Source organism: Melanostigma gelatinosum (assembly GCF_949748355.1).
Source record: "Melanostigma gelatinosum genome assembly, chromosome: 4".
In the NCBI taxonomy this organism is placed as follows: domain Eukaryota; kingdom Metazoa; phylum Chordata; class Actinopteri; order Perciformes; family Zoarcidae; genus Melanostigma; species Melanostigma gelatinosum.
Genome location: NC_136637.1, coordinates 12,818,440 through 12,831,652, shown reverse-complemented (window position 1 = coordinate 12,831,652; position 13,213 = coordinate 12,818,440). Strand labels below are relative to the sequence as shown.

The following is a 13,213-nucleotide window of genomic DNA, read 5'->3' as shown; positions in this document are numbered from 1 at the left end:
TTCGTCACACTCTCACTGAGCATTTCAAGAAATCGTTGCTCTGAGGTGACGCGTTGTCGGTCGGAGCAGAAATGACGGGACGTTCACTACCAATCCTCACGTTGTAGGATTTGGCTGCAAAAGAAACAGAATAATTCAATAAGCATTTTAATTTATGGATGGTATTCAGGATGTTTTGTGTTTTTATTTCATGTACATGCCAGTTTGCATTTTTAGTCGGGATGAACAGAATCTCATGCATCTTCACACAGTGCTGACCTAGGTTTAAGGATGTTAACTGACAGCTTTTGGCTTGAAGCTGGAGTGTTTTTTGAATGACAAACGACTAGACACTAAATGCTGATGATTAAACTGAAATGTTTTCTCAGACAGGAATTACAGTATTCTTTAGACGGTAGGAATCATTTAAACGGAATATTTTACTGTGGTTGCTCCATTTGAGCTGTAGGTAAAAGGACACCACCCTAAATGACCTTTACATAACCTTTAATATAACGACACACATGGTCCTCGTTAGGCTTCTCAGACATGATGTGAATACGGCTAACTAAAGTCTCAGTGCAGACGGACAAGTTGTGGACGTTTTGTTCTTTTGAAGAGGAATTAAATATTGGGATGGAAGAGAAACTAATTCACGACCTTTTTAGCTTTTATTTCGGTAACCAGGGTGTGTTAGGAGCTCATCAAAAATATGGCAAGGAGTTTCTTGATGTGCAGAACACAGAGCTTAAAAACTATATTTTGCTCTCCAACTAATTTCCATTGTACTACTAGACTGAGGAAATATCTTAAAACAAAACTGAATCAATGACTTACATCTTGAGAAGACGTAGTATTTGTATCTCTCTGGGTCTCTGGCGCTCGGGACGGACACAGCAGCTGTGATGGTGGAGGGGAAACCTCTCCAGGATGTCCGGATGTTGACTACCGGCTCTAAAATAGACACTGGAAACAAAATAGTTTGAAAGTAAAATTAATGAATTTATATACTCGTTTTTTATCAATATTTATGTGATTTAAAATGTATTTTTTTTTAAATGTTTCTGTTCAACATTACAAGCCATAAACGGTAGACAGGCAACCTATTTCCACTTGCCAAATATTTACAAGATGGACCTCACTGCCCTTCTCACCGTTGCAAAAGGATGACTCACTTTTTCAGTGACCTCATGTGTTGGAACTCAAATTAAACGTGAGTTTACATGAATCCAAGTAAACCTGTTAAAATGCTCGGCAAAAACGCACAGCACACTCACGGTTACATTTATTCAGGAATCTATGTCATTGTTAAAAGGAATATATGTTAAAATAGTTCTCGTCCTGTATTTGTAATTCTTGGATTACCTGCTTGTCGAACTATTCGGCTGCGGACGGTGTAAACGGGGTCCTGGACTTTCCTGCCACATGTTTGACTGGTGCCAAACTGGTATGAATATTTCTGGACCGATCCTCCTGGAAGAACCAGTCAAGAGTCTATTTCAGAATGAATTCGCACATTCAGATTATTTGCATGACGTACACAGTATTTAATTAATACAAATCTAAATTTTGTTTTACACAGAGGAAAAAAATACAATAACACAAAATCAATAAAAAAACTGAAAGATATTTGTAAGCTTGACTCTGTAGCAGCAGTGCATCACCTCTCTTAAAGAAGTAAACGGACTCTCTCCTCCTCTGGTACTGAGGCACAGACAGAGCAGCTGTGATTTGGCCCCGAAGCCCATTAAAGCCTACTTGAATGACCTTTGGATAGGTAGGATCCAACAAAGCATTTTCAAATCTCCAGTACTGGGATCCCTGCAAAGATCACAGTCGAAACATTAAACCTCAAGCAACAAAAATAAACCTTTCCAGCAATTTACAGAGGTGGATAAATGGCCAAGAGGGCTCAAGAGGAAATGTGAGATCAAAGAACAGCCTAGATTGAGTATTTTGCAGCAAAAAGGCCTCCTGATACAGTGCAATGGGTCTCACCCATGAAATCCTCAGAATTCTGATTTGTCAAATGCACTCATTGGTTTCAGATCCGATGGATAAATATACCTTGAAAATGTATGTTTTGCTTTGGCAGTTGCAGCGGGTGAATGCAGTGTCGATGGGCGAAGGGACGCCCCACACTTGTGTGATGCCACGAGCCGGACCAGGCACCATGTATCTGTCCAGAAACCAGAAGTAGTGCCCTGGAAAATGTCCAAAAATGAAAAACAAATCTTTGTGGATGTATAAAGATTTATAGGTACTTTGGTCTGGTGGTTTTCCAACCTAGGGGGCGGGCCCTCAGAAATGGTCACAAGTTAAATCTATGGCATTGTGAGATGATTGTTCGGACAGATTTTATTCATTTTTATACGGAACTAATAACAACTCAAACAGAAAATATTGTATTATAAAAACATCGAAAAGATTCCCTCTGAGATGTAGTGAAGTAGATGTGTAAAGTAGCATTAAAAACAAGTAGAGTTTTTGACAAAATATCCATCGCTTCTCTCTTGTATGTTCATGAACTGGTATTTTGGCTGAATGCATGTTACAGTTCTGAGGTCTAATGATCAGCTGCCTGGTTGGCACTGACCTCTGAAAACCACCACTGTGCCGTTCCTCAGCGTGGCGACTGCCCCGACCGGCCGCCCACTACACAGATTGGTATCGTTGCTGTCATCTTAGAAAAAGGACACAATTTGTAAGAAAAAAACATCTGTTTGGATAAACACGCAATAAGACAAAAAGGACAATCACCGACAAGTTACTGGGAGTCACATCCTTCATCTTTGAGTTTATTTGTTTTCTATGGGCGCTGTGTTGAGAATCTGGATCAGGAACATTTCTTACCTGCTTGGTGGTCTCTAGGATTGTCTATGTTGAGAGTTTGTGCTGTGTCCAGAGGCTTAGTCTCAGGTTTGGAGCTGGGTTTAGCCAGAGTCTGTTTAGCCAGAGTCGGTTTAGCCGGCGATGGCTTGTATGGGTCAGGTTGGTCCTGGTGTTTTGAGGGGACTTCGGATGGTGAGGGTTTGGTCGGGTCTGGTGTGACATTTACTGGATTAGCAGTGGTTGTTCCTGGTGTGACGTCATCTGTAGTGTCATGCTGCACTACATCTGTGGATGAAGGAATGTGGGTCGTCGGGGCATCAAGCTCTGCTAAGTCCCCGTTCCCCTCTGGAGAAACACTGGTTGGAGGATCTTCAAGGTCTGCCAGAGAAGACGGAGGGCCTGTTGTGACACTGTCTGTGTTGTTCTCAGTATCATCCGGTTCGTTTGAAGTGGTTGCCTCAGGGATGGGTGTCGGGTTCAGCGTTGAGGCAGGGATGGTGGTGACCTGAGAGTTTTCCAGGACTGTGGAGGAGCCCTGTGTGGGTCCTGTGGATATTGTGGCCACAGGCGTGTAGGAGGTTGTTTTGGATAGGGTTGTTACCTCTGGTTCATCAGAGGGGGCTACAGTCAGATCTTTGGAAAGAATGTCATCCTCAGGCTGTACTTCTGCCTGGCTTGCCGTCTCGAGCTCTGGAGTGTCGGCTGTGGGAGAATACGCTGTTTCGGGTACGGAGGTTGGAGTAGGCTGGCTGAAGTCAGCTGCTGTGGTGGGATGAGGGAGAGTTGTTCCTGGGTCGGATGAGCTGGTCGAATCACTGGCAACTGGAGGAGGACCGACATGAGTATGAATTCAACGCTAGTAAGAAACACGTTCAAAAAATTGACCATCCTCCTAACAGAAATATTTCCACAGAAACGTGAAGAATAAAACATCACTCTACATTGAAAATCTATTTGTGCCTGCCAGGTAATCCCTGGATATCACGTACCTGTGCTCTCAGTGGGGGCTTCTGCAATGGTGGGGTAAAGTGTGGCGAGGCCGTCATCAGCCTGTGTTGGTTCAATGTCTGCGATCGTCGTTGTGAAGACTGTAAATGTCTCTGTACTGAACTCCAGATCCTGGATGGGTTCAGTAGAAATGTGATCCAGCAGGTCAGCTGTAGACGATTCGGAGCCACTGGTGCTCTCTGGGATTGGACTTTTCTCCAGGTCCTCCACTTCATTATTGGTAAACTTATCATTGGGAAAAAGCTGGCTGTTCATATCTAGAGGAATTTGACAAGTGGGAAGAGATGCATGTCACACTCATGAAACTTCACTGGGGAAAAACACTTAGCATTATACATTTGGACTGTCCAGTGGAATCACATGGTCATCTGTGGCAAATTCAAAATAAGATAAATTGGCATTGTGTTCAAAATGTTTTTAATCAGTACTATCTCTGTTTTTTTCCAGCATTTGTTTTCTTGAGCACGCACTTCACTGACTCTGAATGTCTTGACATTCCAGATGGAAATGTGACAACATGTCTTCCTCCTGAGAGAGAAGTAACACGGATGCAAGAGTATCACCACCCACAAAACTATTCCAAGCCAACTACCGAAAAAAATCCTCCAAGAAAATGTTCTGTCATCATTTCTTGGCTTCATTGTGTGCTTTCCTCTCTTGTGACTGAGCCTGTGCCCGTAACCCTCCTACTCACTCATGACAACATTGCTTCCTTGTGTTTCTGTTGGCTCGTGGGGCTTGTGCTCTTGGCTTGTTCTGGTGAGACTTGGCACCGGAAGCAAACCACAGCAAAAGAGCCACAGTGTGGCGGTCAACCGAAAACATCTTTCTGCCATCTTCCTGACATATCTCTTATTAAAAAAACACGTATCATTTAAGTAATCTAAAACAAATGATCATTGGTTTCTGTCTTTGGAATCAAGTAGCAACAGAGTCACCTGCATCGTTTCCCTCGCTGAATGTGGAAGGCTCTGTTGCTTCAGTCGGCTCTGTGGGAATGTTCATGAATAAAGGTTAAAGAGCTACGCCTGTGAAAAACAGTTTGCCTTAAATCCTAAATGACTGAAAATGTAAAAAGAAAAGAAAAATCAATATTTTTGCCAAGTCAAATATACCTTTGGGCTTGTTATCATTTACATGATCGCATGAATTAGTCTTCACTGGTGCTGTTGCACTGGCTGCTCCACTGATTTCGTCTGTGGCAATTAACCGAGACAGAAAGTATTGTCAAATGTAGCTCAATGCAGCGGTGCAGATTACTGCATGCATTTCACACTACTCCACATGCTGGTGGACATGCCATGTCAGATTAATCCTGGCTTCTTCACCATTCGTACACATGTACTATGCTGGAATGGTAATTGATGCAGGACAGTGCAACTGAGAAGGGTGAGACCCGACTTTAACATGCAGCCATGCTGTCACACCACCGTCACTGTATTTGCTGATCATGTGTATCAAATGACCACCATATGTCAAAAGAAGACACCAAAGATGTAAAAGCACTGGTAACTTGACCAGGACAGCGAATATCATGGCGATACTACTGCGAACAAAGTTGTGAGGGAATTCAGTTTAACATGCAGAAAATACACACACACACACACACGCGTACAACCATGCTGACTTTGTTGGACAAGGCTTACCCTCTGCATCACAGTGGGTTTTGTGATCTGGACAACACTGTTTGTAATCAGCGCAGTTCGGGTCGCAGCTACACAGCCGGCCTCTTTTGAAGTTTTCGCCGCATCGTCCTTTACATGAGTTTCCTGTTTGACACAAACACAACATGACCACACAGTGCTGATTATTTAAGATTGATGTGATTATTTTGTTATTAATATGGAACATTCAGGCAGTATGTGAAATGTTGCTCTCTTCAGGGATGGGGATTGGTAAAAAAAACAAAATAGTGCAAACTTGGAAAATGAGTTATAAAGTAACATGAAAACCACATTTGATGAGTGAAAAACATTGTCGTCAGTGACTGAAATTATTTTGGACATCAGTGTCGTTGTGTTACAGTTCCTGGTATTGATGGTATGTCAGAAGGGAAAACTCTCACTTGTGGTGCATTGGGATTCGAAGTCTTTGCAGCACTCTCCATACGACAGGCAGCTGTAATCACACTGACACATGTAGCCCCTGTAGTACTCATCACCACATCGACTTTTACAGCTTGCTGTTTGTGAGATAGAGCACAAACAGAAGGAAAATGTCAGAGAGGGATACAACAACATCTGTGCCTTTAAAATGTGCACCATCTTGTGTCCAACAACATGTGCTCAAGGACACTGTGTGTAAATAACACTCTGTGCCAGAAATAGATTTTTAAAGTAGTGACGAATCCGCAGACAAATATTCCCCCTCTGGTAAATGATTATTAACAGAATAAACAGTACAAGAACAAAAGTGCAAAAAACGTCCTGGATACATTCCAGGAAAGTCCTTCATTCAAAAACGCATTCTGGCATTTAGACTACTGAATAATACATTTCAGGTAAATGTTTCTCTATGCTGTACAAAGGCCACACAAGTTATACTCACTCTGAGCAGCACTAAATGTCAAGGCACACACCAGCAGAATAACAGCACCAAGCACAGTGGAAGACATCCTTCTGTAAATATGAAACAAAGAATAAATACATCAGAGCAGAAATAGCATTAATTCATTCTGAAAATCCTGAGAGATAAAAGAGGAAATAAGCGTTAACCCACCTTGTTTGAGCCTCTGTCAGAACACTGCTGGATGTTTGACTCGGCAGCTTTTAAAGGGCTTCGAGAGACCGGCTGACTCCCCGTTAATTGGTGGAGCCGGTCTAATTAAAAGTGTGATGATCTCACAGGCTGTAGGGAGGATCCTCCAGTCCAGTCCAGACTAGACCATTGGTCCAGACATCATGATTCCCCACAAACACCTGGAAGCACACCAACACACATCTGTGCCAGGCAGACGGTTGACTTCACGCACACACTTCCGAGCAACAAGGAAAGAAAGTGGCTGTGACTTGCTATTCAGTCACACTATGGCTGAACTGGACACCTTCAAATCTCCCGGGACTTGGTTTGTCAACTCAATACCATATGGACAGTCAAGTCATTTCTTTAACTTTGAAATATATGAGCGCTACCATTGGTTGAAAAAGTATTCAGATGATTTACTTCAGTAAAATTAGCAATACTGTAAAGATATTAAATTAGTCTTGCATTCAAAATTTTACTCAAGTAAATGTACAAATGATCGTCTAAATGTAGAATCAAAAGTATGATATATTAAGAGATTGATATTTTATTATTGGATTATACTTCAATCTCATTTTTACTGCATATATCATTTTGAGCAGTTTAATTAAAAACAATTACATTTTAAAAACTGATCATATGTTTTGTATGTAAAATCTTAATTTGAAAAGTATATGCCAAGCTGTTTGTAGTGGAAAAATGAAATGTGGCAGATTAGATGTTTAAAGCAGCATAAAATGTAAATACTCACAGTACATGTACTTTAAGATGGTCCTAGTACAGTACTTGAGTGAATGTGCTCAGTTACTTTCCACTGCCGATAGGGGCGTTGTACATAATGAAGGACAAACTTGGGCTATTGACTGCAACTATATTTGAGATTTCTGTTGTCATTTAACAAACATTTTCCGTTATGTATAGTCAGTGAGTTTATATACACTTAAGTAACCTGGTTACCGCTGGCTTAATGCAGGAACCCTTCAGTACAGTGACCTAAGTATCTAGAAATGGATGCCAACTTAATTTTACATAAATTTACTTAAAAAAAAAATAAGATTGTTACTTTTCTTGTCCATTATCATGCTAAGTGTTAAAGACAAAAAAAAACAACTACGTTTGTCTTAAAGGTGCAGCAGTAATGTGACTCCTTAAAGCAATGTGTTCTTGCAACTCCTCATCAGTGTGCATGTGATGGTTTCTTTCTTCTCTTGTCTTCTTTGAATGCTTTTTAAAGGGGCTATAGCCAGTATGAGTTTGGGAGCATTTCTATTGCCTCACAACAGGTTCTTCTAGATTTTTCACTTGTAGATTGTGTTTCGTTTAAACGTTGACATCATCATCGGGCTTTTGTTATTACAGGGGGACAACAGGCAGAATCTATGTTACAACACAAGACTGAATACTGTGTTGATGTATTTTTATAATTTAGGCCTTGTTTGTTCTGTGGGTATTTTGTGGTTGGAAGTGCTGATGAACCATATCATGCCTGTGGTATTTTCCCATTATGTCATGGTCCAATTGGAGGAAAAGCGCTCATTAGTGCACTTGTGTCAAGGCAATAATGATAACAGGATCTGGTTTAAGTGACTGGGTCCACCAAACAGTCAGGTAAACACAGACACTAAGGGGCAACAATTCCCCCACCATCACACCATGAAAAGAGGAAGCATCAAGCCCTTGACAGTCTATTATAAAGGTCACTGACAAGTTGAGCTACGCCAGTCTGAAAGTTTTGAAAGTAGAGGCAATGCTCCCCCTTGTGTTTGCAAGGTTGTCTGAATTTCATTCCTGCTCTGCAATAACTTGACATGAGAAAATAGTGTCTGCACAATGTCTTGTTGAAAAACTTTTAACTGTAAAGCTTGTGGGCCAAAGTGAAGTTAGACAATTAAAAGTTTTGGAGTGTGGAATCTTATTAAAAATAGTGTGGCAACCCAGGGGACGTGGAGGCAGGATTCAAATTAAAACAGGAGACTCAGAGGCATTGAAACAAAAGGTGTCCTTTAATAAAGAGGTTGGGGTAAAGGAAATGGGGCTCAAACTTTAACGAAAGATTCCTCCCGTTCAGGGTCTTTGGCCTTCAGCCTTCTCCTAAGCCTTATAGGAGGGCAAAACTGTTTTACATACGAAGGCTTTTAAAAAAAATGTATTCTACATATTATACGAGGACTTTTTTTCATACAATACTAAGACATTTTTCAACACACTATACTATGAAGGCTTTTCTTTGACACGCCAAACCACTTTTCCACTTTTTTCGACATACAGTACAACAATTGTGGGTATTTATTTTATACTTTTTACTCTTCTTGCTCTTTCCTGTCCTATGCATTTGTTATTGTACTGAAAAAAGTAAAACTAATGTTCAAATTGTACATTATACTTTGAGTTAATAAAAACTCATTATTGAGGCCCTGGACAATATGGATAAGGATAAGGGATACATAAAGTAATGCATACTGTAAGTAAGATTCATATGGATGGAAAGTTGACAGTACAAAAACAAATAAAATGATGATTGACCATGGGTGCTACTTAAAAAACGGTCCTGATGGTTCGCAGACATGAGCAGCAGTATCCCTGATCACCTTCTTGCAGGCCAACAAACCCACAGAGAGGCAGAGGGACAGCCAGCAAAACGCAGTAATATCACGGAGATGAGGCACAAAGTACCGGTACTTATTATCACAGATGAATGTTGTAAACACTGGATCTCCTGGGGAGAAGAGAGGACCCCTAACGGGACAGTCAGCTTCTTTTTCTGGATCCAAATGGCTTTGTCTGCAGTGGAGGCCATCTTCTGTCTTGGCAGCTTTAATCAGTCAGCCTGTTCAAAGAGCTCGATGAAAGGCAGAAACACGGAGACACACAGGAGGAGAGGTTATTTGGAGCATGTTGGTGTACATTGGGCCTCATTCAAAACTTTGCTCTTGCCATCTCCCTAAAGACTAATGTTACTGCAAAAATGAACATGCTGAAGTCGAGTTCAAAACATGAAATAACCCAACAATCTCAGCATTCTATCATCAGAGGACAAGCACACCACTTTGTCTTAAAAAACTCTTGTCTTTTTCAGTTTGATTCCTGTTCAATTTTATATAAATTTGTACTTAATATTCTTAATTAGTCGGTCAAAAAAAGACGGCTAGTGATCACACGGCTATGGAAGACCTCGCTGTTGAAAGCCCTTCATCTGGTATCTGTCACACTAAATTGTTTACAGTGTATTGATATGATGAATGAAACTCACAAAGGACTTTTAGGGGGAGACAAATGAGAGTGTATTGTCTGTATTATGAAGCAAAGAATATGCACACCAACGGGTGACAGGCACCGATGATACATGATTAAATTCCACAGCTCATTCAATTTAATTTGGTAGTTTTTCTTTAAATTAAAGGCTGATCCTCCGTTTCATTTGCATCGTGGAAATGAGGGACACTGCTAACAGACTGTTTACAGAAAGATAGAGTTTGTATATAACCACACAAGTTGTATTTTACCTTCCCGTACATGCTATCTTACACTTAACATATGGATAAGTAATACTCTTCATGATCTGAAACTTGTTTCGTTTATGTGTTAATTCAAACCCTCACAATTATATCTGATATCTTGCCTTGTGACTTTGTGGTAAAATGTTGTCTTGTTGCAGCTCAATGTAAGTCTGGAGGTGGAAGTGAAAATAAATGAATCTCACCACAGGAAACTATTCTAACTATAAACTTGCATGCTGTGCTACGCCACCATCTTTGACATTATGATGTGTTGCACCCAGACTTGATTTTAATATTTCCTCACTCATCACATCAAGCATCAACACCTCCAGCAGAGGCCTCTCACTGCTCACATCTTTGATGTGTCAGAGCACCTGAAAGGACATGTGAAGTTGAAGCAGTGAGTCATAACAGCTGTGCTTATGGCAGGGCTCCCAGTGTCAACCAAGACGCCAGTTGCATGTGCTTTCGATAGAAAATGGCCAAATGTATACGTTTCAAATATCATCAAAAATAGTAAATAGTGAGCTTCAACGTCACTCTAAAATACTTACTGTGATCTGTGAGTTTTTTCTTCAGTGACGCATGGAAGACGGGGACAGTGCCTGGAGTGGCAGACTGGAGTGATGGTTCACATTTTTTTAAATTGGGGACCGGAGAGTGTGCTCTAATTATTGGGGCATTCAGGAGGAGCAACGCAGATTCTGTCCTGGCTATGGAACAGTGGACCAACTCTTTCCCCTTGTGGGTCTGTTGGAGGGCTTTGTCCATCCAGTCTACATGTGTTTTGTGGATTTGGAGAAGGCCTTGGACCGTGTACCTCGGGTAGTCCTGTGGGAGGTATACTGGGGGAATACGAGGTACCTGGGTCGTTTCTACGAGCCATACAGCCCTTGTATGGCCATAGTGAGAGCTGATTCCAGATACTCGGCACAAAGGGCCAGGGGGAGAAGAGTGTCCGTTTTGGGGACCTCAGAATTACATCCCTGCTTTTTGCAGATGTGGTTCCATCGTCCCCTTCAGAACGTGACTGCAGCACGCAGCAGCACGCTGTACAAAATAGCATAAAAGTAAACATATGCAGTTTTAGAAGCCTTTCCTTATTTGATTGTACCTTCATCATCTAGTCTATATACCTGCTGATGTAAAAATACATTTGACTTTGCAAACCAGTCACCTCTTTCAGACCATTAGTCACCCTTCAGTTGTTCTCCTGTTACAAAGTCAGAGGGCTCCATGTGTGAAGCGCAGCACTGAGAGCTGTAAAAAGTCACCCGGTTAGATTTGCAGTAAGGTTATCAGGAGAGATGCAACCATGCTCCATGTGTCCTGAGTCATTTAAGAGTGACCCAATACAGACTCAGCTGTTGACGCCACGGTGATGACACCCTGCTTGTTTGCAAGAATACGTCATTCACTCATGAGGATCAGAGCATCAGGGTTTTTTTCTACCTCCAATCATCCACAGCAAGCTTTACATTTGAGAGGAAAAAAATAACTGCACGTGTATGTAACAGGAAACGTTAAAGAACTGACAGAGAAATCCGCGGTACTTCCTCACTATCAATCAACATGCACCTCACCAGTGTTGCTGCCATAGCCTCCTCCAGGATGACTCCCAGCAACTTAGCCATCTTATCTGATTTTGATAAGGAGGTTGACCTGGAGGTATTTTCCTGTCACTAACCCCCTGAAATATATCCTGTGCAAGTATGATGGACATTTTGTCGTATTATCCTTTAAGCTGCAATTCTATCACATTTGGTGATTTACAGGTCAAAAAGCGATTATTTCAACAGCATTTAAATAACTAGATTTAACTTTGTGGGTCCTAATATGTCTTTTGACATGCAAATCACTGCTAACTGGGTTGTATATGTATAAATTACATTACATTTGTTGATGGTCATGGTCATCATTAGCTGTACTATAACTATGATGATTAGGACTGACAGTGATATAATAAGAGCACTCAATACTGCAGCTTCTTTTAACAACTTTTAAGAGCCGTGTTAGTGAGGCACATTTCTTAGTTATCACACTGCAGTGGACACCCTGAAGCTAGTATGGATCCAACCATACCAAATATCGTATAACCGGCTACATTTTGGGGAAATGTACAGAATGATTAGCATACATGAATAATATTTAAATTGGATGGAATGGTGCAGCCATGAAAAAAAGCAAAGAGACTAGTGCTTAAATAATTGTGAAACAAAAATAGTTAGTTGTTCGTTTATTTAAGTTGAAACACTGTACAGATTAACACTGTTATGGGAAGATTGCAACCGTGTCCGGATAAAAACAACAAAACAGATAAAACAGACTGCATGTGAATATGCATGTGTCTAGGTGTTGCACATGACATGCACTGACATACGAGTATATATGCTGTATGAATATGTGGGGTAACAATATGTATGTGAAGTGTATCCTTTTAAAACCCATTCAAGCTTCACTGAGGGGCTGGAACCAGCTGATACATAATACACGTAATGCTGTCAAACAGTGTGAATTTAAAAACGGGTACAGAAGTTATTAAATGCCCGAACTTTGCTCACTCTTTGTTTGATCATTGCTCCAGAACGGCAGAAAACAGAAGCCACCTCCTTCAGGTCCGTTTCATATCATTTCTTACGTTCTGTTTTTTATGGGCGTTGCTCTGGAAATGAAATGCCCAATAGGCTGCCAGCATACTCTCTTACACCCGCCTTTTTCACATGGTTGCTATACCTACTTACACGTTGCTATCTGATGGACGGGTCGGACAGCCAATCAGCGTCGAGCTGGGCGGGAGTTTGCGCGCACACTGAAAAGTGGCTGGTTGAATTTCTACTACTATGATCAAACCGCTCTGGGTGCACACAAGTGTCGGACCGTGGCCGCCGAAAAGACCGGGGATGGGAAATGTACTATAAACGCAGTTGGGAAAAGTCCATACAGGTACTGGAGTGTTCATCTTCTTCATTGCACCACCTTCTGTTATGTGAATATGATGCAGGAGTTGGCTCGTAAGCCTGAGCTAATGCTAATGCTATTTAAAATATCGAGTTGGTCATGCATGGCTGTGACATTGTTGAAATGAAACCCCGGCGGCACAAGTAGACACGTTTGTTTGACACATGGACGGAAAGACGTGGAGCTTGTTGCACGAC

General features: G+C 41.3%; 2 protein-coding genes across 2 annotated transcripts in view; one reads left to right on the top strand and one right to left on the bottom strand.

Annotated features, from left to right (window-relative positions):
- Positions 1-4: 4 nt before the first annotated feature.
- On the bottom strand, positions 5-6,542 carry prg4b (proteoglycan 4b; the record flags this gene model as incomplete). The annotated part of the gene is made up of 13 exons (XM_079266634.1): positions 6,538-6,542; positions 6,367-6,437; positions 5,885-6,001; positions 5,466-5,588; positions 4,935-5,015; positions 3,801-4,076; positions 2,833-3,633; positions 2,576-2,662; positions 2,047-2,183; positions 1,644-1,800; positions 1,345-1,452; positions 817-945; positions 5-114 (listed from the first exon to the last, which is right to left on the bottom strand). Exons 2-13 carry the CDS (start codon positions 6,431-6,433, stop codon positions 5-7), a joined length of 2,193 nt encoding a protein of 730 aa, XP_079122760.1. The 5' UTR covers positions 6,434-6,437; positions 6,538-6,542.
- Positions 6,543-12,927: 6,385 nt separating this feature from the next.
- The window catches only part of fcho1 (FCH and mu domain containing endocytic adaptor 1), a 48,008-nt gene continuing 47,722 nt past the window's right edge, over positions 12,928-13,213 (top strand). The window contains exon 1 of the mRNA XM_079267757.1: positions 12,928-13,001. Within this exon, the coding sequence (XP_079123883.1) occupies positions 12,966-13,001 (36 nt within the window). The 5' untranslated portion in view covers positions 12,928-12,965. The remainder of the gene's footprint in view (positions 13,002-13,213) is intronic.